The following is a 24,105-nucleotide window of genomic DNA, read 5'->3' on the forward strand; positions in this document are numbered from 1 at the left end:
GACTGGTTAGCCTCCACACCAGGGTCAAGCTGGCCACCACCACGTGTGTTCACCGCTTCTTCCTTTCAAAATAAAGCGTAGCGTTGCAGAAACTGAGCCAATACTGTAGCGGAGAGCCTTTGGAGCAAAAAAGTAGTGCCATAGTTTATGATAAGATACACATACGCCCACCAAGATGTCAGTTTTAACATATGATGCGTTTCTTTAAGGGGTAGTTTAAGTTTATCGTCGGTGCAACTCGCATTACAGTGAAAGGAAATCACTGACTTCCGGTCTGAGCTTGAGCTAAATGCTGACATCTTGAACTAGACTAGACTGAAAATGGGATTATCCCATCTCAGCTGTGTGCACTTAATTGTTTTCTGTGGTTATGATAACCACATTGACGTAAACTGCAAGTGCCAGAAGTTATATAGAACTAGACTTCTAATAGCTGTCAGTATTAATTAATTTATTGTGTGAACAAGAAAAGCCACATAATGCATGAATTTAAATGGCCTTATGCATGCCGTTCATGCCTGGCCCTGCTCCTTCCCTGGTTTTAATTAGGTAAGCAGTGTATACAACATTGGTTCTGTGGTTGAGATAACTTCTAATGAAAGGACCCTGTTGGACATGAGACTCGTCAGGACTGCCCTCATGTGGAGAAAAGTGAATATTGCAGCCACTGTCCTTCTTAAAGTTCCAGAGTTTGACCTTAACAAACATGATCCTGTAATAGCATTGGGGTTTAGGTAATTGCAGCAACAAACCAGCCAGTTCATTGATTGTGCATAATTGTTTATTCATTTCAACAGACTAGTTATGTTCACTAGCCTCTACACTTGCTCAAAATTAAAGGTGAAAGAACCCTCCAACAAAACAAAGTTTCAATCCACTGTTCTTCAGGTTTCGCAATCTTTCTTAAAGTCTCAACAACTCTAACTTCACACATTTTCAACACTGAAAGGGGAAAAAAAAGGGGGGGGGTGGTGGTGGTTAATTGTTAGTAAGTTAGTAAACCGCCTACAAGAGATGACACAGAAGAGAAACGGGATGAGAAGAAAGTGTGAATTTATGGTTTAACCAGACTGAAAATACTGCTGTTCTGTTGAGCCAATAGACCTAATCTCTTGAAGATAATACTGTGTTTTCACTTCCCCACAATGGTATTAGAACATTATGTTTTCATGGTGTTGTCACAAAAATACTAGGGCACTGATCTCAAAGCCAGATTGATAATGTCTGAGCACCGAGCATCCTGGAAAGATTTTAAAAAAGGTGCAATGTACCTGCAGCTGGCTGACTGCTACTCTATAATAAAGCACCCTACAATTATCTTATGCATATTACCCATGGACACTAGATGCAACGCTTGGGGTCAGCTTCAGGAAAGTTGGACATCATGCAGCAACTACTGTGATGCAATTCAGGTATCTGATTCTGAACCTAAGAAAAGCCTGAAGCACACATAATAGATGAACCAGAAGCTTGTTATACTGCTTGCCTACGCTGAACAAAATGTTACCCATAAGGCTGTCAGTGACAGGACGATGGTGCATAGCGTTTGATGTAGACGTACAAACAAAAATGAACGAGGATCAAACTGATGGCATGCCAACCAAACAGTGGCTCGATCCCTTAGAACAATGACTGAAAGCAGTATGAACTTTGGCTACATACTAAAACCTATTTCCATAGCTTTACAGTTCCAAGAAAGATCTGCATGGAAGTAAAAACACAAGCATTGGGAAGATCAACTCAAACAATGTGATTAAATGAATTTCAGTGTTGTCTACTTTGTGTGAACCATGGATGTGCTGAAGAGAAGCTTCTGCTTTTTCTTCTTCTTCTTCCCACCTTTCTCATCTGAAAGAGAAGACACCAAAGATGAGCGCACGTCTTTAACATTTACAAATAAATATCAAAATGTGCAATTTGGAGATACAGTTAATTCCCAGACCTGTGTCAACCACAGGTTGTGGAGGTGATGCTGGGCCGTTGTCCAGCTGCAGAAGTGCCTTCTCAAATGCCTGGCTGAAGGAGTTCTGGAAGCTGGGCACGGGGACCCGGTCCGACCCGTCGCTCTCTCCGTCGCTGTCTGCTGCTGGGGGAGCTAGCAGTGTATCTGCATGGCACAAGACACAGCACTAATTTAAGGAAGCCTTCAGGGACTTACACTGTTCAACAGCCAGAAAAAAACAACAACCAGAAACAGGTTTTACAGGAATCACAAAGTAATTCAACAAGCTCCAGTGATTTCACCCGCACACTTACCAGTATCTGTGCCAACACAGGCACACATGCAAGTAAAGACCAGTCCATGAAGACAGACATGCATTTGTTGCTCTAGTTTATTGATGCAAGGTTTAGTGTTTTCATACACCGCAACAGGTGTTTTCCTTTGACGCCAAATCAATCTCAGAATTCAATACAAGAGACAAGCTTTTGTTAAAACTCAAATGCAGGCTACAGAAATCAAATCCCACTGCCTTGGACAACTTTAGTTACTTTGCATAAAGGATGCACATGAATGATGAATTGACTTATTATTTGGCTCCTGGTTTAAGCAGGATCAACTTGTTCAGGTTATTTGATAATCAGTTGCCAAGTGTTGTCACTATTTTAGTGGTTCCACTACATTTTTCAGCTGATCGCAGTTTCTTTAAAATGTTTACGGACATTTATCGAATTCATGCACTCCAGTGGATAAACTGACACTACACTAATTCATTTAAACTTAGGACGCACATTTTGCACAACAATCCATGTTTTGGAGTCAGTCCTAAATTTAATTTTTGCCATTAAAGTCATAACATCAATTTTTCCAAGTCAAGCACAACATCTCTGATCTTGCACTACCTTTCTTTGGAGTGATCCTGGGCCCAGCATCAACTCTGGCTTTCCCATCTCTTAGCATCTACACAGGAGACAGTAAGGGTCACACTGTGGCAAATATATGAGAAATGTGCTTAAAACGTCTGCACTTCAGGGTTGGATTGTGTTGCCAAGATGGCTTTTGTGAGCTTGCTGTACACACCTGTGCAAAGGACATACAGTGGGAGTCATCCTCCACACTGCCCACAATGGGTGAGGAGCTTTGCCCGCTCAGATTTGGGAATCTCATCCCATCTAAAACAACAAAAGGAATTCTCAATTCACACATTTCCACATGCTTAAACTTTAGCCATAAACAGACGCAGGTTCAACTTAAAGCGCTGAGAAACAGATTGCAGAGGAAGGAGCTGCTCTTACCAGAGGAGGGGCTACTGCTGAGAGGTGACGGAGGGGCAAACGTGAAGTCAGGCTGAATCGGGACGCTGCTGCTGTGAGGTGGAGAGCCGAATGCTGGGAAATGTTGAAGGTTCTCCAATCCAATATGCACCTCTGGATCTGAGGGGGGGAAATGTGGTTGTAAATTTCAGTCACAGACCTCAGTCTGGTATCTCTCAGATTCCCGTGCACGTTCCTGGACAGCTGTACTTACATCTACCCTGCTTCTTGTTCTCCTCAATTTCAATCCGCTTCTCTCTGCGTTTCTCATCCCTCACTTTCTTCTGCCTGAGGCGTTTTCTCTTCTCCAACTCATCTGGTAGTTGTGAGGAACATGTATACAATCAACATTTACAATGCATCCTTGCTACAACTGCGAACTTGCATCCAGAAAACAGGTGAAGCGCTCTAACCTGCGAATGTGTCAAGAGTTTCTTTGGACACGATCGGCGGCTGTAAGGCCAACTCGCAGATGCTGAACTCGCATGTGAGTGGCAGATGAGCCAGATAGCGATGCCGACGACGAATCTCCTGCAACAAGGCCACGCAGGAGAAATCAGTTAAAGCAATAACTGTTTGCCGTTTTCAAACGACTAAATTTCAGACTTAAGCAAACAGACAGAACCACAGTTACAGTGGGTCGTAACAGCAGTTCTGGGAAGAAATAAATTGCCTGTCTGGTGAAACAACTACACCAAAATCATGCACTAAGAATGTGATCCGTGTTTCCTTGTTTGCTGACCTCAGTGACGGTGTGTCCCACTATCTCCACCACTGTGGCAGTGATGGAGTCAGGGCTGGCCTCCAAGCTGCCGTATTCACGCAACAGACAGCGTACATTCACGGGATGCAGGAACATCTGCTGGCAGTCATCGGCTGGAGGGGGAGAAAGGGGTAATAAGGAAAAGTTAAAAATAAAAATAAAACAAGCCCATATAGCTTTCCTGCACGTTTTATCAGGGTCCAAAACATCCGTCTTTGTTTCTATGACTAATGTGTATGCGATTTTCCAGCTTTGTTAAAATATGTTAATGGCACTCAGTTCTAATTTTGAATAACCAAGCAGGATTTGTCAGTTTCAATGAACAGCTGTTTTGCCTTCCTTTAGCTCGACTGAACCATCAGTTGGTGTTCATGTAATCAGGAAGTTTACAGCTCATAGTTCCCCAACAGCAGCACAGCCCGACACAAGTTGAAAAATAAACTTCAGCTGATTTTGTTGAGCAGAGGAAATCCTAGAAGGACAAGGCAGGAGTGTCGGGAATTACCCACCTTGGTAGAAATAATAGTAGGGTCCGTGCACCACGCTGGCTGAGGGGCGGCTGGTCTCCGCCTGGCAGGCAGGGCTCTTCTCCTCAGGCTGGTGCTCTGGAGCTGCATCCATCATCGCCTCTGCAGGCTCTTCCAGCACACACTCCAAAATAGCTTCAGGAATGCCTGGCAGCTCTGCAGTGGCTTCCTCCGGGACATGTGTCACCTCTGCCACCTCGTCATCAAATGCAGAGGAGTACTGCAGCACAGGCTGTCAGGGAAGGAGAGACGCGTCTTAATGACCACGCATGCAAAAACCCATGATACCACAGAAAAGTAGAAGCTACAACACTGGGAATGAAAATGAAGGTGCAATAATTTGATACCAAAAGATGCCTTGTTAAACTCACCTTGCTGCTGTGAGTAATTACTTCCTCCACAGGAGAAGACGGTTCCTCCAGAGTCAGACAGGACAAGTCAAGGCTGTCTCCAGCACTCGCCTTCTGCTGCTTCAGCAGCAGTTCCTCTCGCTCCTAAACCACAAAGACATACAGTTAGAGAATTAAAAGATGAGCGATAAAGTAGTTTTCATATTCATTTAATATGTTTTGCTTTTCTTTTCATACCTGTTCGATTTTCCATATTTTTAATGTACATTTCTTACCGTGATTTTTTTTGGTTCACTATGTACTGTCTACAGACGAAACATCCTCTTTGTTTGGTATCACGGACAGGTGTGTAGCATTAGTTACCTGCAGAAGACAAAGGGCGCTTTGGATGAAGCAGGCTTGGGCGTCCCCTTCCTGGCTGAGCTGAGCCTGCAGGGCTGCCTTATCCTCTGCCACCAGGGTCAGGGCCTGTGTCGGGGACGTCAGCAGCAGCTTGGAGTATGGGCTAAGGCACGCATCTAGAAAACACATGCCATCACATGCTGAGTGGCTAGTGTGGGAGTTTTAAAAACAACCCTTAGTGTCATCTTGTGTGTTGCTTGTCCGTCCCCTTTAGGTGCTCTACATGACAATTAAAAGTGTGCAATTATTCTTGTGTATTCCTGTATACAAGATACAACAGTAAATCTTCCTGTAATATAAACCAAATTGCCTGAGGAACATAAAGTCAGTGTGATCTGGCGGAATTCAGTAGAATTACTGTGAATAACTGCTTCTCAATGGTTTATAAGACCACAAGGCTTACAAGAAATCAGCACTCCATACCACAGACAAAGAAGCCCTGCCTCACCTCCAAAGCGAACAGGCTCCTCCACCTTGACCCACTGAGAGCTGGGCATGGCTACCAGAGCCCCCTTTTCCCTCCGCATCAGACGCATGGTGATTACATCACCAACCACATACTGCCTGGTCTCCATAGCAACCACACTGCGACAAGAAACCAGTTGTTACAAGTAGCTGTCAAAGAAACCCGACCAAACCAAAATAAATTAATCTGCCTCTGGGTGAAGGCTTTAGTGTTCTTCTTTTTAAAGAGGTATTTACTGCTGTCCTCCTGCCGTCTTCTACATCAGAATACAGCTTCACTTATTTCTCCTGTACCTCTTCAAGTCAGCGGTGTGAACGGCCTCATAGCAGATGGGGCACTTGGACCAGCTCTTGTCACTGAGTGACAGGTAGTGCAGCATGCACGGCCAGCAGAAGATGTGTCCACACCGGGTGATGCAGGCTGCCAAAGGAGGGTAGAGGCAGATAGGACAAGACGGCACCTCATGACTGTAGATCCGCTGGAGATGTATAAAAATAGATCGTCATTATCTGCATCAGTACGTAAAACCATTGTGCGCTTTATTTATTTCTTGGACACATGCGCTGGCGGTGCAGTGTAACAGATGACAAGCACTCACCACTTGCTGCACACAGTCCCAGTTGACCAGAGTGTCTGGATCAGTGAAGTGCGCCTTGTAGTCCTGGTCATCAGTCACCACAAACTGGCAACTAAGAACACAAAGTTAGATAACTCCCACATTTTTAGGCTCTCCATTTCATATGTGTTGTATACGAGGCTGCTTACTTGGCCTGCAGAAAAAGCTCCTTGTTGAAGGGCTTGTGCTTGTGGCCCCATTTGTTTCGGCGGCCCCAACAGGAGTGGCCTCCATCTCCGACGCCACCGTTACCTCCCCGGGGTTCAAAGGTGAAGTTCAGCAGGTGGTTCAGGCTTATTTTTTTCGGTCCAGCAAACTGAGCCGGGCTAAACTCGGCCCGGTGAGTCTCTGCTACCTGGAGAGGCAGAGACAGAGATGATTCTGTGAAGCAGACTTTAACTCCTGACTTGATAATCACATTTAAGAAGTTTTTTTAAAAAAAAAAAAAAAAAAAAAGAGGGGTTGATCCTTAAGAATACCAACCTCCTCACGTCGTCCTCCACCTGTCCCTCCATACTGTCGACCTCCACCTCTCTGGGGGGGTCTCTTGTCAAAATTCTTGCTTTTCTGTGAATTGGTGCGGCGAGGGCCTGGGAAACTGTCGGTTTTAGGAACAGAGGGCTCACGCTTGCGGCTGTAGCGCTTGGAGCCTCCATTATTTTTATTTTCTGAAATAAAATCAAGAATGCATTTGCTACATGAATACAGAAATAGCATTCAGTATAACTGCTGCATTTTGCTGAAGCCTGATTTACAAGTTGTATTACAAGCAAAGTAATACTGGGCACTTTGTAACCTGGTCACTTGTAGGCATGCTCTTAATTAAAAAGGGGCACAGGTAAACATCTGTAGATTATGCATTTTCTAGCCTGCAGGTGGGGTGTTTGCCATCCTTTGAAGACAGGAACAACTTCCACACTAAAGTTAGACTCTACTGCCATGTCAGAGGTGAACTCTCAGGGGAATTAGAAATGTGGTAGTTGTAAGACCAATTCATTTCATCAAGGAGAAAAACATATTCAAAGAAAGGCCAAGATAACGATCACATAATCAGATTGGTGCAGAAATTACACAACAAGCTGGAGATAACATTTCTGCAGAAGTTCATCGTTAAAATATGTCTGTGCATCCATGCATGTGACAGCTGTGGCGCAGAAATAGACTGATGTGTCAAACACAGTATTGTGTGCAGGCGGCTACAGTTGTGGCTGCTGGGGGGGTCAAATGTTTTGACAGCGACGTCAGCCGTTCCAGATAAACAGCCTGTGCGCAACTGCTAGGCCCCAGCAGGCCACAGGGAGAGCAGGAGTGGGCTCAGCAGCTAGTGCAACAACACTGTGTGTTGTTTACTGCGGGGTATTCACCTGTTTTGGGTTTAGATTCGCCCGATGCCGGGCCTGTGGAGCTGGAACGGGGCGGAACCTTGGTGCTGGTGCTGCTGTTGGGGTTTTTCTCCATGTTTGTCTCCGGGTAGTGAGAGGTTTTGAGGCCGAGCTCCGAGCAGAGAGCCGCCGAGCTCTCTAGCATCAAACAGAAAAACAGAGCAGGAAAGCGGGCTGCAGTGAGTGCGGGTCAGGCGACGAAGGCCCTGATTCATTTCTGTCAAACGCGGGGACCCCATCACGGCGACATCTTGACGATAAGACAAACGAGAAAAAAATAAGAGACACGATTTCGGCGTCTCAAGTTATGGAGGCTGTAGGAAGAGAGGACGAAAGCTCGCCACGCGGGGCCAAGACCCCCGAATTGAAGGTTTTAACTCGTTAAGGAAAACAAAATGCCCTTAACAAGGCTTTAAGCGTTTTCCTAAAGCTGGAAAACTTGACAATTTAAAGATTTTGACCAAAAAATATATCCGACACAACGAGCTTACACTAATGGCGACGGGTCGCCTCACAGGAACCTGAGAGACCCGGATGTTTCTTGTACTGCCTGCAAATATGATTAGCGCTGAGGCCGCGATAGGGATTGTGGGAAATGCAGTTGTGAAAGCTTTGCCAGCTATGTAGGCACCTGAGTTTTAGGGTAATGAAGTAAGTTTAGTTAAAATATAACCCTGTTGATTATACATTTGAGTATTCTCTAAAAGGCATGATATAACACATTATTGAACCAATGCCCATATTAGCTGTTATCAATAGAATGTAGATATCAATGTATCTGAAATAGAATATTTTTCCCAATTGTGTCCCACCAATTAAGATAATTGATCTACAGATGTGTTTGCAAAAGTAGATTTTTTGGACATCGCAACCAATACATTATCTTCAAAAAGAGTGCTTTAATTTGTAAACAAAATACAGATTAGCACAAAACATAGTATAAATACAAAATGATTCATTAAAACATAAAAACTCTGTTTGCTCAGAATTAGAATAGAATCATATTTTATACGATGGGATTTTTATTTTTGGTGACACGTATCCAAAACAAAAGAGAGATGGTAATTCAGTATCAGCATGAGCTCTTCTGAGGATCAGACATGGAACCATCCTGTTAAAGGATATTCATACCGACCGTCAGGCCACTCAGATAATTTATTTACAAAGTGTTACAAACATCACTTAATTTTTCCCTCTGTTGAAGAAATGCGTACAGTCCGTCAGTTTTTATTTCTACAGTTAAGTATCAATTGCACTGAGCAGCAAAACATCTTTCCACAGAATTAGGCATGCATTTCTTCAAATGCTTCACATCTTCCTTTCTATCAGTCCCATAACAAAAATAGTCAGATCCAGACTTCCTCCTTTTACTGCGTACTGTGAAATCACTCCTCTTCATCTCCCTCACTCTCCGATTCATCTCCAAATTCCTCCTTGTTTCCTCCTGGTAGGGAGCAGCTCAGAATTGCTTTGCAGACCTGTTGTTTTTCTTCTGCAAATGGAAAAAAAAGAAAGAAGTGAAATTACGTTTTTCTTTGTCCATCTTGTACTCAATGTTGCAGTCTCCAGTAAACTAAACACTGCGACACAAAATTCAAAAGGATCTCAAGTCAGGTGAAATGATTTAATGTATCCTGTAAGATTCATGGTCAACACTGGCACGCATTTTAAGTTGGTATTAGAATTTTATTACTGAAGACGCAAAAGCGCCTTGATAAATAAATGCACCACTGTCAACTGTAAATGCAAAGTTCAATATGAATAATATTATAGCATTAAATTCAACCTGTTACCTTCATTTTTACATTTAGGGAGCATTCGATGGAGCTGCTGTTTGTTGTATTGGATCAGAAACTTCTGACATGTTCTAATTGTTCCTGGAAAAAACAATATCCACAACACAAAAATACCTTTAATTGGTGTTCAGTTAATATTTAAGATTGTTCAAATAAGTCTGATTGATCATGAAATGCATGTTGACATTTTTCTTACCTCCCACGTGCAAACAATTCAGGAAACATGGGATTTTCTGCCCCCGAGTTTCTACACTGGTAATGAAAGGCAAAGCAGACCAGAGGAGTCTGTAACACCTTTTGGGGAAACGCAGGAAAACTATTCCAGTATGAGCATTCAGATATTTCACTAAAAAGAAACAAAGAAAAAACAGAGATCACTGACAGCTCAGTCAACACTACATTATCCTAAAAGCACTGTGTCAGTGGTGATTAATTTTGGGAGTCCAGACCGGTATCATCACCTAAGAGCTGTGGGGCTACATTAATAGGAGAATAGGAGAAATTCAGGATATCACAATAATACAATGGATAATGCAGAAATGTCGCTTACACGTTAATGCAGCAGTAATAATAATCTAATAAAAACTGTATAGTAGCACAGCCTGGGGTCGTTTTGCTGCATGAGTACTACTTTTTGACAGCTTGGGCACATTTTCTGATTACATACCTGCACTTTAACTTTGAATGCAGGCGTTTAACGTGTAATGAGGTGTTTCTAACTAGTGCTAGTACTTCACCTCAACACAACACTTGTCCCATCCCCAACTTACCAGAGAATCTCGTGCTGCAGAGAGCCGCTCCATAGTCCCCGTGTATGCGGGCCACCGCCGCCTTCACCGCCAAAGCCACTGCTCGGTCATCCAGCAGCAGCAGGCGGCTCCGGTCTGTCACGTTGACTTCGCACAGTAAATACCTGTGGACAGAAGAGGGGCCGTGAGAAACCGACGGCTAACACACAAAATGTGAGAACGCAGACCACATTTTTACCTCGACTTCACCCGCACCATCGCCGCTCCACTCTTCTTCCGCGGGTACTTCCGTCAACAAAAACGTCCGCCGCCCGGAGAGCAGCACTAGCGCCGCGCGCTGGACATGACAGGAAGCGCTGGGTGTGTTTGACACCAGACACCGGGCAGCACGAATGTGTAGTATTATATTCGTCAGCACATCCAGCCTTTTTTCTAGAGGAAAACAAAAACACTGAATCGTAATAACTTTCCACAACAACGGAGATGGAAGCCGAGAGCTTAGAGACAAGACACGGCGATCTGTTGTCCTGTGACACATTAGAAGTAACCACACCAAACTAGACACCGGGTTTAAGAGGAAACGGGAAGGGCCGGACATTAAAACAATCACACCCCTTCGGTAACTATGACAATCTCCATCGTCCTCAGCCAATCACATTCTTACTTTTCCGTCTCCCATACACGTTTTACGCCATCTTGAAATTACACCCGCAGTTTGTCAAGTCGCTCCCGAATTAAGAGGAACAGTAACTCTTTTCATCGCTGCTCCGGGCTCCGGCATGAACGGCTCGCGAAACAAACCGGCGCCGACAGTCAACAAAAGTCAGACGGACGCAGACACCGGCTCGGAGGCGAACCACCGGAAGACTGGTGGAGGAATGCTGAAGAAGCTGAAGTCGAGGCGCAGTCAGACGGATAAGTGGCCTGTGGTCACAGAGGATGAACTCCGGGCGCAGGGAAAAGATATCAGCCCGGACCAGGTCCTGGGGCTGCGGGCCGTCACGGAGGGTAAGCTATGTGAGCGTTAGCTTGGTTTTTATTAATTAAAGGCGGTAATATCACACTTCTCAATGGGCACCAGTATCCCTAACGTTATGCTAAATGTGGCTAAGTGAAGTTCAGCTCGGTTGACTAACAAGTTAAATGATAGAAAAGTAGTTAAGCTAAGTGTGTTAAGTTAAGCTACATGTCCAACTGTGTTTTCTTGGCTGGATATCTAAACTCTTAACCAAAGACGTAGGATGTTAGCAGGGACGTATCAAAGTATTTGGGCCACCCAGAATTAATATCATTCTAGGGCCCCTTTTCCTTAAAGCTGCATTAATGGGTTTTTGGTCATTTGACAACACAACACAGCATGTATTGTTATCTGAGGAAGTTCTCTGCAAATTGTGAAACACAGCAAAAATGCAAACTCGTGTGCAGTTATGTTTCCACCTGATGAATGTGCGTCTTGTCACTTAACTTTTACTCTCTACCTAATGTTTGTCCTAAGGGAAATATTTATTTATATCTGTGATGATCAGGCAGCCACAAGCTTTCTCTGTCAGTCGTTTGGTGCTGGCAGGTATTAGCTATACAGTTGGTTTAATGGGAGTTATCTGATTTTTTTTTTTTGAAAACAAACAGCTAGAAGTTGCTAAAATGCTGTATAGAAATGAGGGCGACCAGAGTCATGTGTCACTAGTCATTTCCATTGTTAACAGTGCAACTTTAAGTTATCAAATGGAATATTTATTGCCTCTGAAATTGTCATCACCATCCACCCACCTGATAACTGGCCTGCTCTAACCCTCTGAGTCAAACCCCCGGGTCTGTCATCAGACACCCAGTCCTCCACAGTTGCAGCTAATGCTTAATGCCTCCCATTGTTTTGGCATTTTCCCGGACCAGACAACAATGGCATTACTTCCCTTCTCTCTCACAACACGTTGTTGAAAAGCTGGGAGCCTGGGCTATAGCATTACTCACCACTACTGCAAGGTGCAGGAGCCAGAAAACAGATACTGAAACCCTAGTTGCTCATCGAGTGCTATCTCAGTTCTCTGACTACGGGTGAGCCTCTGATCTCTAAAGTATTTTGTGACCTGCCACAACATTCATCATGTAATTACTGCTAATCTAATTAAGTATCAATGTTTTTTGTGTGAAATCAGACAGAAGGACATCTGTTTGCTAACGGGTGCTTGCTTGACTTACTTTATTTTTGTGTTTGACGTAGCATGAGCTCACACCTTTTATTTCACATTTCAGACTATCTTTGCAAACCTGAGGACAATATCTTCAACATTGACTTCACACGTTTCAAAATCAGAGATCTGGAGACAGGAACAGTGCTGTTTGAGATCGCCAAACCTCCTAACAGCGGTAAGTGATGTATTAACATTTGCCACTCCGCCGAGCTCCTAAAATGAAGGACAGGCTTAAAGTAAATGCAAAAAGTTACAACCTTTATTATAGAGGCAACTTTTCAAAGTAGTTCTTGTTCAGCCAAGTTCTGTGAAGCTAATAACTGCAGGCTTACTCCTCCTTGTCGTCTTGCTAGTCAATAATGGTTTTATTTGTTCAATGACTTGAAATATTCTAATGTGACCCGTTTGGAGAGGCATGCATTCAGACACTGATGCTGTTCAGTTGTAGCCTTCAGGTGTTTTACGCTCAACAAAGTGCCGTGTCACCAAACATGAGAACAGCGGTCTTTCAAAGGGATTTGCTGTGCATACAGTATGTCTCATCCCAGTATCATGTGCTCTATCTGGGTTACATTTATACAGGACAGCAGAAAGTCCCATAAACAATCTGTCATTTTTATTGCTTCCCTTTTACTAGTAACACATTCAGAGGAAAACTTGCTGTGTCACTTTTTTCAGCCTAGTTGCTCAACAAACCAAAAACCTACCAAGTCGCATTATTTTTGCCTGTCCTGTGAATATTGGATCCCAGTCAGCTAAACATGTTTTCTGTAGCAGGTCCTGTGGAGGGTGAGGAGGACAGTGGAGATGTTGACACCAGTGCAGGGCGTTTTGTGCGATATCAGTTTACACCAGCCTTCCTAAAACTGTGTACTGTTGGTGCAACGTAAGTAAAATGGGCCTTAAGTCTATGACTGAAAATACCTGAAAGAAGAATTATCAGACTTTTTAAGTTCATTCTCCTAGAAGCCAAATCATTGTTTGAGACTTTTTTGCTAAAACTGATGTGTAAATGTTGTCTTTCCCGTTTCTGTCTCTAACCCTCAGTGTGGAGTTCACAGTGGGCGACCGACCCATTAACAGCTTTCGTATGATTGAGAGGCACTACTTCCAAGGACGCCTTCTCAAGAACTTCGACTTTGACTTTGGTTTTTGCATACCCAACAGCCGCAACACATGTGAACACATTTATGAGTTTCCACAGCTTCCAGACGACCTCAGTGAGTCCCAGTATATTTTGATCAGCCACTAACGTTGTCAACACTGTTGCATGCATATTCTCACATAATCCATATCTTGATCTTCATTTCTTTTGTCTTGCATCTTCCCCCTTCTAGTTCGCCAAATGGTAGCTCACCCTTACGAGACCAGATCAGACAGTTTCTACTTTGTGGACAACAAACTCGTCATGCACAACAAGGCAGACTATGCCTACAATGGTGGTCTGTAATAGCTGAAGGGAGACAAATGTGTGCAAAACTTCCCAGGGGATTGATTTCCTGGATTGCAACCACCCACAAGTTTCCTTTCGGGGGACGGAAGTATTCTGTACTTGGTGGACATTCCTGCATCATTCTTCAGAACTAACAGACCACACCTGCCTTCATATGAAATCGTGGATAGATTCATCAGTACCTCACAGAGCTCAGTTTCTGGGACTCCGAGGAATGTTCTGTCAAATATTTCTCTGTTAAATCCGACTGAAACCTTTTTTTGTTCCATCTTTTGGTTTGTTACTGGTATCATGTTACTGCTCCAACACCTGCCTTAAGCTTCTAGCTGTCTCTGCTGGAAAGGGACACTTGGAGTCAGAACCTGTAGACCATGTTAGATAATAAGTCTGTTTACTTAAATATATAGTTGGTATCGGTTGATGTTTGCTTGATCTACTTTTTACAAGTGACAATTGTGTTTCCTGTATGGAAAAGCAAGCACTAACTAGATGTTTTACAGAATTGTTAGTCATAGATGATCATGTAGCACTAGTTGATATCGTTTGAGTTTCATTCTTCCTTACATTCATACTGTTTGTGTAAGATATCTAAGCTTGGTGTCAACCTTAGGTTCACCAACAGTGTCTTAAGTAGGACATCTTTTGATTTAGGAACAGAATGAGCTCTTTTCATAATGTCACTTGTCGTGCCCATCTTGCTCATAATGTGTTACATTTTTATGACAAAAGATTATCTACCATCATTGGCTGTCAGCTGGGAATCTAGTGTTTAACCTCTGCGCACTTGGATACATGAAAAGGACAAGATGGCAGCAGAATCTGAGTCTGACTTTCTTGATTCTCCATCCAAGACTAAAACGGTTTGGTCTGCCCACTTTATCCACTCCAATTTGTAATCACATTATCATTTAATCCCTTGAGGTCTGTCTCCTGGTTTATTTGGCTTAAAAGCACTGTGAATCCCACTGTTAAGGAGCCAGGATTGGCCCACGGTGTGGTTTAGCTATTAAAGTGGCCACTAAGTGCATCTTCTGCTGCTCTGCACTCAGATTCCCAGTCTACCAGTGAAACACCACAGTAGCACACAACACCACAGTATAGAGAGATGTAGCTTGGCACTTGATCTGTTTTTAATGAGGAAGTAGGCAGATAAAGAAGTTCAATTTGCAGAAGCCCTGTTTTAAGGACTATATTGGTGGTTTTGCATAGGTCTGTTAGGTAGGCCTGTATAATCGAATGCAGTTTTGTCCTGCAATAATAATACCGTAGTTAATCTTGCAATGCTCTTTCTTTGTCGACATATATCAGAGGTGATTTGATTGCATGGTCATTTAGGGGACTGTGGTGTTGTAATCCATCTTCTGAAAGGTGTTCCTGAGAGGTTGGGGTGTCTCTCCACTGTGATTAGCTGGCTCCATTTCTTTGATTTTGATATTGTACAGGAATGATTGGAAATCAGCAGAGGTGCAAAAGGCAGGAAATCATCTAAATCTTTGTAAATGTTCAGCATTGCTTTGCACTATTATGTAATTTGCATTTAAACTGTGCAAAACCATTGGAACAGCCAGGAAGCTACATGATACACACACGATCTGGGCTTCCTTTTACTGTGCATTGTAACATCGGTTCCATGTGCCTTATGTCTAGGTGTTCATTGTTTTGTCTCCAAAGAAAACTGTGTGCCTCAGCCACCTGTAAGACAAACATCAAGCCCTCTGTTACTTAAAATATCTCAGTGTCTTACTCATTGTGTTGAGCCATTTCATACACGCTTGTTTCCTCTTTGAAAATTTCATGCAACATTGATAACCAACAGGCACACATTTGGACAGCTGTAGCCTTTTCTCAGTGACTCAATACAACATATGTTTTGTCAAATGGACCCAATGGATGTATCTCTGTAAGCAGCACTGGTGTCACAGTAGCTGGCTCGTTGTTTTGCCATGCAATGTCAGTCAGTGGTATTTAATCTTTAAGTCTGATGATCTAAAATGCCTCGAGAAATGGGTACACTTTAAACATCTGCACAAAAAGACTACAGGACTGTCCCTGAAAATGTATGGATCCATCCTGTAGTCCTCTGCATGGGCTTATTTTACAAATGATACATTCATGTGGTATCAGATTTATTAAATAAAAATGATTGCAAAGTATTTACATTGAAAACCAAGTGCTTATTATAACTTGATTGTTGGATTTTCTTTTTTTGGGGGGGGGTGATTTTTCTGTCTTTCAGCTGGCACTACAAAATGCACATTGATTGAATAGTAGAAAATAAATAATTTTCTTTATGTATATTTAAACTTAATCTGCTAAATCTGAGCTTCTCAGAAATGTAGTAACCTGCTGACATTTGTTAACCCACACAATTTGAGGAAGTTGTTGCAAGCTGAATAGTTTTGATATGATATGATAAGTTCCTATATAATTCTGACCTCTTATGCTCTTTGTTGGAAATGTAAAATCTAAATCTATGACATTGTTTTTACTTTTTATGAACACCGTTGTGGCGCAGCTCTTGTTTTTAAAACTCTGACTTCCTCTCTGAGTACAATGAGGATTTGAGTAGAATCACATAAACTTATTTTATTTTTACTGATTTGTTCAAACCGTGTTTTCCTCAAATCAGCATGACGACAGTGACAAATTAGAGCGCATACTGGAGAATAAAAGGCCTTTATCTGCCTTCCCCTTGACCAACAGACTACATTACCCAGAATCCTCGGCTCAAAACAGACAAGGGCACATGTTCAATCATGGCGGCCCCCGCTAAAGAGATGGTCGGTGTGTCTGACGACTCCAGCAGCAGTGACGACGAAGTGCTCAAAAGATGTCAGGAAGCAGTTTGGGAGACACGAACCGACAAAAAGAAAGGTGAAGGGTTCTCTGTAATGTTGGCGATGAGGGACAGAGTGAACATTTGTGTACAGGAAGACAAACTCGACACGAGCCTGGTGTTTCAAATGCAGATACAGGTAGCAGTTGTTTAAACGGCGGCTTAAGTTACGTGACATTTTTCTTTTTTGGACTTCAGAGCTCTTTGACTTAAACTTGTAGATCCACTTTAACTCATTCTTTGTTAAATGCCTCTTACGTGTTGATGACTGCTGCTGTTTGTCTGTTGTAGATGGAGGCAGCAGTGTGCAGCAGTCTAAGCGGTAAGCCCTTTAGTCACATTATTATTATTATTATTATTATTATTATTATTATTATTAGGGACAGTGGCGGACTCGGGTGGTCTGAGGGCCAGGGGCGAGAAAATGATGAGGGCACCAGCTGCATGCAGGGGGGGGGGCTGGTTTTAGACTTGCTGTCAAGCTGCTTTGAATTTTTCTACATCGGCTCCACCCTACACATTAGTGCACTTCATCAAGTTTATTGCTTTTCATCAAGAGGCAATGTCATCACATTTTCCTGCACAGTACGTCACCTGTTTTTGGGGCATCTCATGGTGTTTTTCTTATCATGTGCTTGCCTCCTCCAACAGCCAACAGTATAATGGCTGAATTTCACTAAGATGTTTGATTAGCAGTTGTGAAATGACTTTTAATGTTGTGTTGTTGAACTACAGTGTTGTTGTCACTGACCACGAACATGATGGCAATGAACTCCAGGTCACCCAAGGGTTTCGAACTCACGTCGCCAAAAAGTTAGGACATTTTCTTGACGGGTGAGTAGTTTTACAAAGCAGAGAGGTTCAGTATTTTTTAATGCGACGATCTCCTGACTTTTTAAGGAAAAGATGCAGGTATTTATTATGCCTGACTCATAACATGCCTGCTACTGTCAGTTCCATCGCAGAGATTCAGACTGAAACTTCAGCCAGTGTGGAACCAGCAAAATGTGGCGATGATGATGATGATGAAGGTAAAGTTTCTCTTTATTTTGGTACTTGCTGCTTTTAAGAGGATTCTGCTATCTTCCCTTTAAATGTTCGCCTGTCCACATGTTATATTTTTTTGTTTGTTTTTTAGGATTTCGGCTGTTTTCTACGTCAGTCCCGGGACGGACAGCTGATGATCCTCCAGCTCCTGTGAGGCGTCGGCCTGTTGCCAGCTCAAGGTTTTCATTCTTTGGTGTATTTTTAAGAGAATTTGATTCATTTGCACGCTCCTTAGTTTAACATTACATATTTCTCTGTCGGACACAGTGACAGCGACAGCGAGATGGAAACGAGGCTGAAGGAGGCTGCAGTGTCTGTAAAGGATCTCTTAAGCTCATCGTCACTGGCGTCTACGTTCTCAGCCCCCTCAGCAGAGCTTCCCTGCTCAGAAAAGGAAAGGAAAAAGAAGAAACTTGTAGGAGGAGAGGACAGCCATGTTGTGACGAAGAGGAAAAAGAGGAAACGGAACCAGGAAGAAAGTGACTGTGCAGGTTCTCTTCTTAACGCTCAAAGGAACGGTGAGCACGAGAACACAGAGCAGGAACATACGCAAGTCAAAGTAAAACGGAAAAAGAAAAAGAAGCGCGAAAGAAACACAGAGGAAGAAGCTTTGAACTGAATCCTTTCTGACTTATCTCTCATAATGGGATGGTCTGTTTTCCAGTCTGCCACAGTCTCTCACAAGCTTGTCATGTTTTCTCTGAAGTGAGTCCATGCAGAAAATATGTGACAGTAAACGTGTTTCGAAATGAAAACTTTTCATTTTTTCATTAAAAATATTTTATACCATTTTGTTGAAATAGTCTGTACTATGTCATTAAAGATATTCATTAAGAGTGAAAACGCATTTCAAGGCAGTGACATAAAAAAATGCAGGTAACATGCAGTTTAAGTTTCAACTTAATGTACAATTTCTTATTATTACATAACATTTGAACAAACATACATTTTGGTGTTGATTTTCAGGTGATTGTTATATCCAAGGTGAATATTTTCTAATGCCGATCCTTGTTCATATTACAGTGGCACAGTGGAGTTTCCAAAAGTCTTTGAAACGCCCCTTTGGTCCCTGACTCCAGATTTTTTCTTGAGATTTACACCAGAGGTAGCTGTCTGTCCAAAACACCGTCACACTCCTGAGTCCAGCTGATAGCCAGGAGACGATGTGTTGCCAGAGCGCCTCTACTGTGCAGTAGAGACCATCTGTGTAGGAATGTAGGAGCTGATGTCTGTCGGCGAAGGCGAGAGGAGGTGAGACTGATGACTCTCTGTCGTCTGGGAGGCGGGATACAGCTCTAGGCTCTCGGAAGAGGCTGTTGACAGAAAAATGGAAAAGTTCACCTCCAGTTTACTTCCAGGATGGAGATATAGAAACTACAGACAGTTCGGGTAGTTCTATAGAATTATTAATTAATTAATTAATTACTAAAGACAGGTTCTTTTCATCCCAGATACAAAGTTGTTGAAGTGAAAAACATTTTTGTTGCGGGCAATGAATCTGTTTTAATCCTGTGATGACGCATGCATGCCTGGCAAATGCCTTTATTGGCTTTCTTCTTAGATAAGGAGACTGATCCCGCTCCCATATCTCATATCTCTGTCTGTTGAAGATGTAGCTGGAACCAGCAGCCAATTATCTTAGCGTAAAGGCTGGAAGCAGGGAAGTGTGGGTTGCATGGCTTTGTCTAAAGGTAAGGAAATCCACCTACCTGCACCTTTTAAAGCTCAGTGATGAACACGTTATATCTTTCTTATTCAATCAGTGCAAAAATGACAACTTGTGGTTTAACATGTATGTCATAGCTCAGCAAGGAGCAGTGAGTTCAAGGTGCCCCTGGAATGGTCAAATATCAGTTAGGAGGTAGGAGGTCCTTTTGAAATATAGACGCTAAGGATTAAACCTGCATACACAGCTCGGTACCTGGCACAGGTGTTTGCGGCTGCAGGTGTAGAGAGTCCTCTTGTAAAGGTGGGTCTGTCTCTTCTTCAGGATCAGCTGTTAGAATCTGCCCAAAACACAAATCAAGGAGGTTTTTTTTTTCTTAGCAAAAAGATTATTCGTGCTTCAACAGACCAACTGAGCCACAGGACCCAGGTACCTGCCGGACGGCGGCGAGGCTGGTGAGCGTCCCCAGACTGCTGCTGTCGGCGATGACCATGGCTTGGGACAGCAGACTGGACGAATGGTACTGGGGCGACTCAGACTTGTACACTGCAACGAGGAGCAGGTGAATGAATCTTTGCTCAGAGCACGTTCTCATTTCATTTCACTTTGCTACTGGATCCTTACTGTGACATGGCAGCGGGGCCATAGTTGCCATGAAGGGACTGGAACCCATGTGACTCTGGAGCTGCTGCGATATTGGCTGCTGGTGAGAGGCGTGAAGCTGCTGCTGGAATGAGAGTGGCTGCAGAGTGGTGAAATTGTTGATAACGGGCACGGTCTGAGGCTGCGCGGAGGCCATACCTGTGAATAAACCAGCGATATTGGACAGGTATGTACTCATGTGTCTGTAAAAGAACATGCTGGACTCCAACAGGCAAAGACACTGTTCTCTGTTTCTTTTTATTCTTACGTAAGAAAGAAAGGAAAACTAGAAGGCCAGTGTTACCAATGAGAAGTGAGGACTCCCCCAGGCTCATGACGCTGGGCAGCGAGGCCATGATGAGGCTCTGTGTGGAAGCAGTGGAGGCAGCCAGACTGTGCAGTGAGGTCAGAGTGCTTACTGGGGGCAGTGGGCCGCTGCTGGACGCCTGAGACCAGAGGACAACATGATCATGATGGCAGCAGTGCATGCAGGTAGTCTCTAAATATTAAATGTAATATAGAATATCTGAAAGGGGTACTTTATGATTTAGATGGTTGACCCTATGACCGCCTAAAAAGGAGGTCCGTGGTCTATTTCGTGGCAGTGAGAACCACTGGTCTACAATATAAGCTGGTGTGGGAGCGTCACCTGCTTGGCGTTGTGCGTCTCGAGGAGTGTGTGGCTGGGCTCCAGTTGGATAGGGCTGACCACAAGACGTCCCACTCTCTCCCCTCCGCTGCCTCTGGCTGAGCTCACGGTGTCGCACAGGATTTGATGGCTGTACTTCACACCTGGAAAACAAAAAGGTCGGCCTATGACCCCCGACAGGGTTCTCATTTTACATGTATATCAGACAGCTGTGGTTGATGGCTCCAAATGATAGCCGCGATAGGTAACAGAAGTAAAAGCAACAATCCCAGAACTAGAACAGTCATGTCTACATGAATATACTGGTTGCTGTTTTTACAGCCGAGGATCAAAAAGACGAGAACGTCTCCAGCACAGACTAGTCCAGCTTTGTCTCGACAGAGAACTCTCTCACTCCCTCTTTTAGAAGGCAGTTTTGATTTCAGTCTTAAATTGCCTGCAGATTGTTAGGGTATTACCGTGCTCTGGACTCGGGGGGAGGGTGGGGTGAGAGGAGGAGGCAGATTGGTTGGTAAAAGGTGTGTCTAGAGCCAGTTTGTGGCGGAAGGCCTCCTCTTTGCGACGGTTGGCGAACCAGTTGTACACCCGGACCTCAGTAACCAGGTTGGAGCCCAGGCCGGCAAGCTGGGAGGGAGACACCCCTCTTTGGTGACACTCTGCCCTGGGGGAGGAAGAACACTCTGATTTTTGACCTGATGACTGTGCTGCATGTATCCATCCATAGTTGTTGAGGTTTCTCGATCTGGACTAAAGTTGTGGACCGTCCCTGGAGCTTTTCGCTTGGCAAAAACACATGCTAAATCTATTACTACTCTATTACTACTTTGATTGTCTCTAATTTAGTCATGAATATCTGTTGTTATGGAGAAACATGTCAAATCAAATACTACGTTTTTAGTGGTTGTGATAGATATCAGGTGAGCTCAGTAACACACACACAGGCTAACACAACAAAGGAAAATAAAAGTCATATATTGTCCTAATTACGATCACAATGTCTCACCTGTTGCACTCCTCCACTAAGCCCTCTCTCTCCTCCTTGCTGGGGTTCTTCTGTCGTTCGTAGGCGTGGAAGAGGATCTGCAGGGATGCTGGACCCCATTTGAACCTGTTCCTCCGGCCCTTCCTGGTCTCCTCTCCATGCTCCTCCGCAGATGCAAGGCCATGTTTGGCGTTGGTAAATTCTGGAAGGGAGTGTCAAATCTTTTATTCTCTGTTTTTTATTTATTTTTTCTTACACCTATCTTCCAGTCTCACACTCTCAGAGAACTGATATTTGATGCATGGTTTGAAAGCAGAGATGAGGGACTGTGCAGCCCCACAGCTGCTTGTGTACTCACGCTGGCTGATCTCGCATTGCTTCTTGACGTACCAGGTGTACAGAGAGGCTCTCTTCTGGTTCTTCATGGGCGTGCCTTTGTTGAGATGCTGTGAGAGGTGGGACTGGTTGAGTCCTGTGGACTCCACCACCTCTCTCTGGGGGAGGTTGTGCTGCTGCATGTAACTTTTAACCATTTTTGCAACATGCCAGGGATCCGCCCTGTTACACAAAGACATTATTTTTCTATGTAGTTGTCTGCCTTATATTCTTATATATGTTCATTTATTTGACTGGAGAGTATATCAGTGTCTTTTCCACAATATCTCTGGGTGTTTCTAGAAGTGCTCAGCAGGCGCAGTTTGTCACAGCATTAGACATAAAGCATGGCCACTGAGGGGGAAGTAGAGAGAGGCGTATTGACAGAGAGAGATAAGGGAAAGCTCACAGGGGCAAAGTCCATCCCTTTCAGATCACTGGAGGGGAAAAACATGTAAAAGGTTTATGAAGCCTAATTTAACACTTTCTAACTGTCAGGCACAGGAGCAGCGAAATTACACAAAGTTTATGAAATCCCTGACTTCACCAGATTCAAATTCAGCACACAAACGATGTTAGGCACCGTTTTAGACAGTAAACCGCAAGAGAATATATTTTTAGACGGCATTTTCATACACATCTCAATAAAGTGTCCAGTAAGACGTGTGAGGCCTAAAAGCTGCATGTCGAAATGCCACTCATGCGTTATGTAAACATGGCCTCACATGACCAGCCCTACTCCATTAATCTTCACCTATGCATGTAGCTTATTTATTAAGAAATGGCCAGAGAATAATGATGGGGGTGGGTAATTAGTAACTAGCAAAGGAGGAACCCTCTTTAAATTCGCCTCAGAGGCCAGACTGCGGAGAGAGAGAGAGACAGAGAAGAAGGAGAAGGAGGCAGAAAATGGTAAAGAGGGGGAAACCAAGTGTAAAGAGAATAGAGGAAAAGACGCAATGTTATCAGGTAAACAGTTTGGACTGTGCAGGAGGTAAAAGAGAAGAAGGGTGATGCAGTGGTCGAGGCATTTTCTACTTTTACCTGATCACGTCCTATTGGGACACAGACAGACAGATTGCTGTGTGAGAATAGTTAGTGAGGGATATTTGTGTTGCCATGGAGCTGCGATCTACTTACTGTAGTAGCTGTTCAACTTTAGCCCTCAGTTTGACCGCCTCCTCCGGGGGAAGCTTATCCACCTCTCGGAATATAGGCGGTGGGAAATCCATTTCTCCCTCCTCTGAGCTCTCGCCGTCCCCCCTCTCTCCTCTCTCGCCGCCAGCGCTCACCCTGTCTCGCTCCAGGTCCCCCATGGCTTGGACCAGGACGTCCCGGGACAGTCCGGAGCCCAGAAGAGCCCAGATCAGCTGCTCCTGAAGTGCGGTGAGACGGCCCGGCCTCGCCTTGGCTGCTCCTGCCCTCTCCTCTATCCTCTCCTCCATTACTCTGATGCCTTACCTCGCTGCCGCCTCGCAAGCAAACACTGCTCTCATGTGCTCCGCCACACTCAAATGACAGCCAGACCAGCTGCGGTGGGCCTCATTATATTTGTAGTCCCTCTTCAGCTTAACACAGCATATACTTTCATTTTCCCTGTTGTTGAATTTTCCTCCCGAGGTGTCCGGAGCTGCCTGGTTTTAGCTCTCCACCTGCTGTTTTGCTTTCAAAGGTCAATTTTCTTTTTTTTTAACCTTCCTCCCCTTCACCCACCCCTTCTAAATGCGCCCTGTGAACTTTGTCCCCACTCCCTCAGTCCCCAACAGAGACCAAAGTACAATTTAAGAACAATAAAAGTGAGGGGATGTTACAGTTGCATGTCGGGCTGCAGAGACACGGATCACCTCTCAAAGCAGACAAAAAGGAAAAATAAAGAAATCGGGAGAAAAGTTGTGTGGTGCATTAACATGTGCTGATATGTCACAGATTTCACGATGAAACAGAAGTCTGGAACACACGG

At 43.9% G+C, this 24,105-nt stretch overlaps 5 protein-coding genes across 7 annotated transcripts; 2 read left to right on the forward strand and 3 right to left on the reverse strand.

The window, feature by feature from the left end:
- Nucleotides 1-763: 763 nt before the first annotated feature.
- On the reverse strand, nt 764-8,276 carry rnf10 (ring finger protein 10). Its single transcript, XM_070833801.1, has 17 exons — nt 7,741-8,276; nt 6,860-7,044; nt 6,526-6,731; nt 6,359-6,449; nt 6,054-6,238; nt 5,743-5,879; nt 5,256-5,410; nt 4,914-5,036; nt 4,525-4,774; nt 3,995-4,128; nt 3,666-3,783; nt 3,467-3,568; nt 3,235-3,372; nt 3,020-3,111; nt 2,842-2,899; nt 1,943-2,107; nt 764-1,848 (listed from the first exon to the last, which is right to left on the reverse strand). The coding sequence occupies exons 1-17, from the start codon at nt 7,901-7,903 to the stop codon at nt 1,775-1,777; spliced, it is 2,376 nt and encodes a 791-aa protein (XP_070689902.1). The 5' UTR covers nt 7,904-8,276; the 3' UTR covers nt 764-1,774.
- Nucleotides 8,277-8,682: 406 nt separating this feature from the next.
- Nucleotides 8,683-10,600, reverse strand: pop5 (POP5 homolog, ribonuclease P/MRP subunit). The gene is made up of 5 exons (XM_070834121.1): nt 10,542-10,600; nt 10,325-10,467; nt 9,751-9,900; nt 9,552-9,635; nt 8,683-9,250 (listed from the first exon to the last, which is right to left on the reverse strand). Exons 1-5 carry the CDS (start codon nt 10,559-10,561, stop codon nt 9,144-9,146), a joined length of 504 nt encoding a protein of 167 aa, XP_070690222.1. The 5' UTR covers nt 10,562-10,600; the 3' UTR covers nt 8,683-9,143.
- A 428-nt stretch (nt 10,601-11,028) lies between these two features.
- unc119b (unc-119 lipid binding chaperone B) lies at nt 11,029-16,131 on the forward strand. 2 transcript variants are annotated; one of them, XM_070833545.1, is made up of 5 exons: nt 11,029-11,311; nt 12,557-12,670; nt 13,270-13,381; nt 13,543-13,715; nt 13,833-16,131. In XM_070833545.1, the coding sequence occupies exons 1-5, from the start codon at nt 11,083-11,085 to the stop codon at nt 13,943-13,945; spliced, it is 741 nt and encodes a 246-aa protein (XP_070689646.1). In that variant the 5' UTR covers nt 11,029-11,082; the 3' UTR covers nt 13,946-16,131. The 2 variants fall into 2 exon arrangements, with proteins under 2 accessions (XP_070689646.1, XP_070689647.1); XM_070833546.1 differs by having other exon boundaries at nt 13,273-13,381.
- Nucleotides 16,132-16,702: 571 nt separating this feature from the next.
- Nucleotides 16,703-18,530, forward strand: c7h12orf43 (chromosome 7 C12orf43 homolog). 2 transcript variants are annotated; one of them, XM_070833884.1, is made up of 6 exons: nt 16,703-16,822; nt 17,076-17,106; nt 17,520-17,618; nt 17,739-17,815; nt 17,923-18,010; nt 18,099-18,530. In XM_070833884.1, exons 1-6 carry the CDS (start codon nt 16,705-16,707, stop codon nt 18,448-18,450), a joined length of 765 nt encoding a protein of 254 aa, XP_070689985.1. In that variant the 5' UTR covers nt 16,703-16,704; the 3' UTR covers nt 18,451-18,530. The 2 variants fall into 2 exon arrangements, with proteins under 2 accessions (XP_070689985.1, XP_070689986.1); XM_070833885.1 differs by having other exon boundaries at nt 17,739-17,810; nt 17,921-18,010.
- Nucleotides 18,531-18,589: 59 nt separating this feature from the next.
- hnf1a (HNF1 homeobox a) lies at nt 18,590-24,010 on the reverse strand. Its single transcript, XM_070833882.1, has 10 exons — nt 23,286-24,010; nt 22,129-22,328; nt 21,792-21,972; nt 21,247-21,449; nt 20,789-20,931; nt 20,444-20,585; nt 20,122-20,298; nt 19,931-20,043; nt 19,753-19,837; nt 18,590-19,144 (listed from the first exon to the last, which is right to left on the reverse strand). Exons 1-10 carry the CDS (start codon nt 23,588-23,590, stop codon nt 19,014-19,016), a joined length of 1,680 nt encoding a protein of 559 aa, XP_070689983.1. The 5' UTR covers nt 23,591-24,010; the 3' UTR covers nt 18,590-19,013.
- Between the last annotated feature and the right edge of the window lie 95 nt (nt 24,011-24,105).

Source organism: Pempheris klunzingeri, chromosome 7 (genome assembly GCF_042242105.1).
Source record: "Pempheris klunzingeri isolate RE-2024b chromosome 7, fPemKlu1.hap1, whole genome shotgun sequence".
Lineage (NCBI taxonomy): Eukaryota > Metazoa > Chordata > Actinopteri > Acropomatiformes > Pempheridae > Pempheris > Pempheris klunzingeri.

Bases quoted from the DNA above. Each gene is read 5' to 3' on its own strand.
- hnf1a (XM_070833882.1), bottom strand. From the start codon at position 23,590: ATGGAGGAGAGGATAGAGGAGAGGGCAGGAGCAGCCAAGGCGAGGCCG. The intron at 20,932-21,246 runs GTAATACCCTAA...TTTGTTTTCCAG, and splicing joins CCCCCCGAGTCCAGAGCACG to GTGTGAAGTACAGCCATCAA. The intron at 20,299-20,443 runs GTAACACTGGCC...GTTTATTCACAG, and splicing joins GGAGTCCTCACTTCTCATTG to GTATGGCCTCCGCGCAGCCT.
- pop5 (XM_070834121.1), bottom strand. From the start codon at position 10,561: ATGGTGCGGGTGAAGTCGAG. The intron at 9,901-10,324 runs GTAAGTTGGGGA...GTTTCTTTTTAG, and splicing joins CTGCAGCACGAGATTCTCTG to TGAAATATCTGAATGCTCAT. The intron at 9,251-9,551 runs GTAACAGGTTGA...TTCCATTTGCAG, and splicing joins CCCTAAATGTAAAAATGAAG to AAGAAAAACAACAGGTCTGC.
- c7h12orf43 (XM_070833884.1), top strand. From the start codon at position 16,705: ATGGCGGCCCCCGCTAAAGAGATGGTCGGTGTGTCTGACGACTCCAGC. The intron at 17,816-17,922 runs GTAAAGTTTCTC...TTTGTTTTTTAG, and splicing joins CGATGATGATGATGATGAAG to GATTTCGGCTGTTTTCTACG. The intron at 18,011-18,098 runs GTTTTCATTCTT...TGTCGGACACAG, and splicing joins CGGCCTGTTGCCAGCTCAAG to TGACAGCGACAGCGAGATGG.
- rnf10 (XM_070833801.1), bottom strand. From the start codon at position 7,903: ATGCTAGAGAGCTCGGCGGCTCTCTGCTCGGAGCTCGGCCTCAAAACC. The intron at 3,373-3,466 runs GTAAGTACAGCT...TCCCCCCCTCAG, and splicing joins GAACAAGAAGCAGGGTAGAT to ATCCAGAGGTGCATATTGGA. The intron at 1,849-1,942 runs GTCTGGGAATTA...CTTCTCTTTCAG, and splicing joins ACAACCTGTGGTTGACACAG to ATGAGAAAGGTGGGAAGAAG.
- unc119b (XM_070833545.1), top strand. From the start codon at position 11,083: ATGAACGGCTCGCGAAACAAACCGGCGCCGACAGTCAACAAAAGTCAG. The intron at 11,312-12,556 runs GTAAGCTATGTG...TTCACATTTCAG, and splicing joins GCTGCGGGCCGTCACGGAGG to ACTATCTTTGCAAACCTGAG. The intron at 13,382-13,542 runs GTAAGTAAAATG...TCTAACCCTCAG, and splicing joins CTGTGTACTGTTGGTGCAAC to TGTGGAGTTCACAGTGGGCG.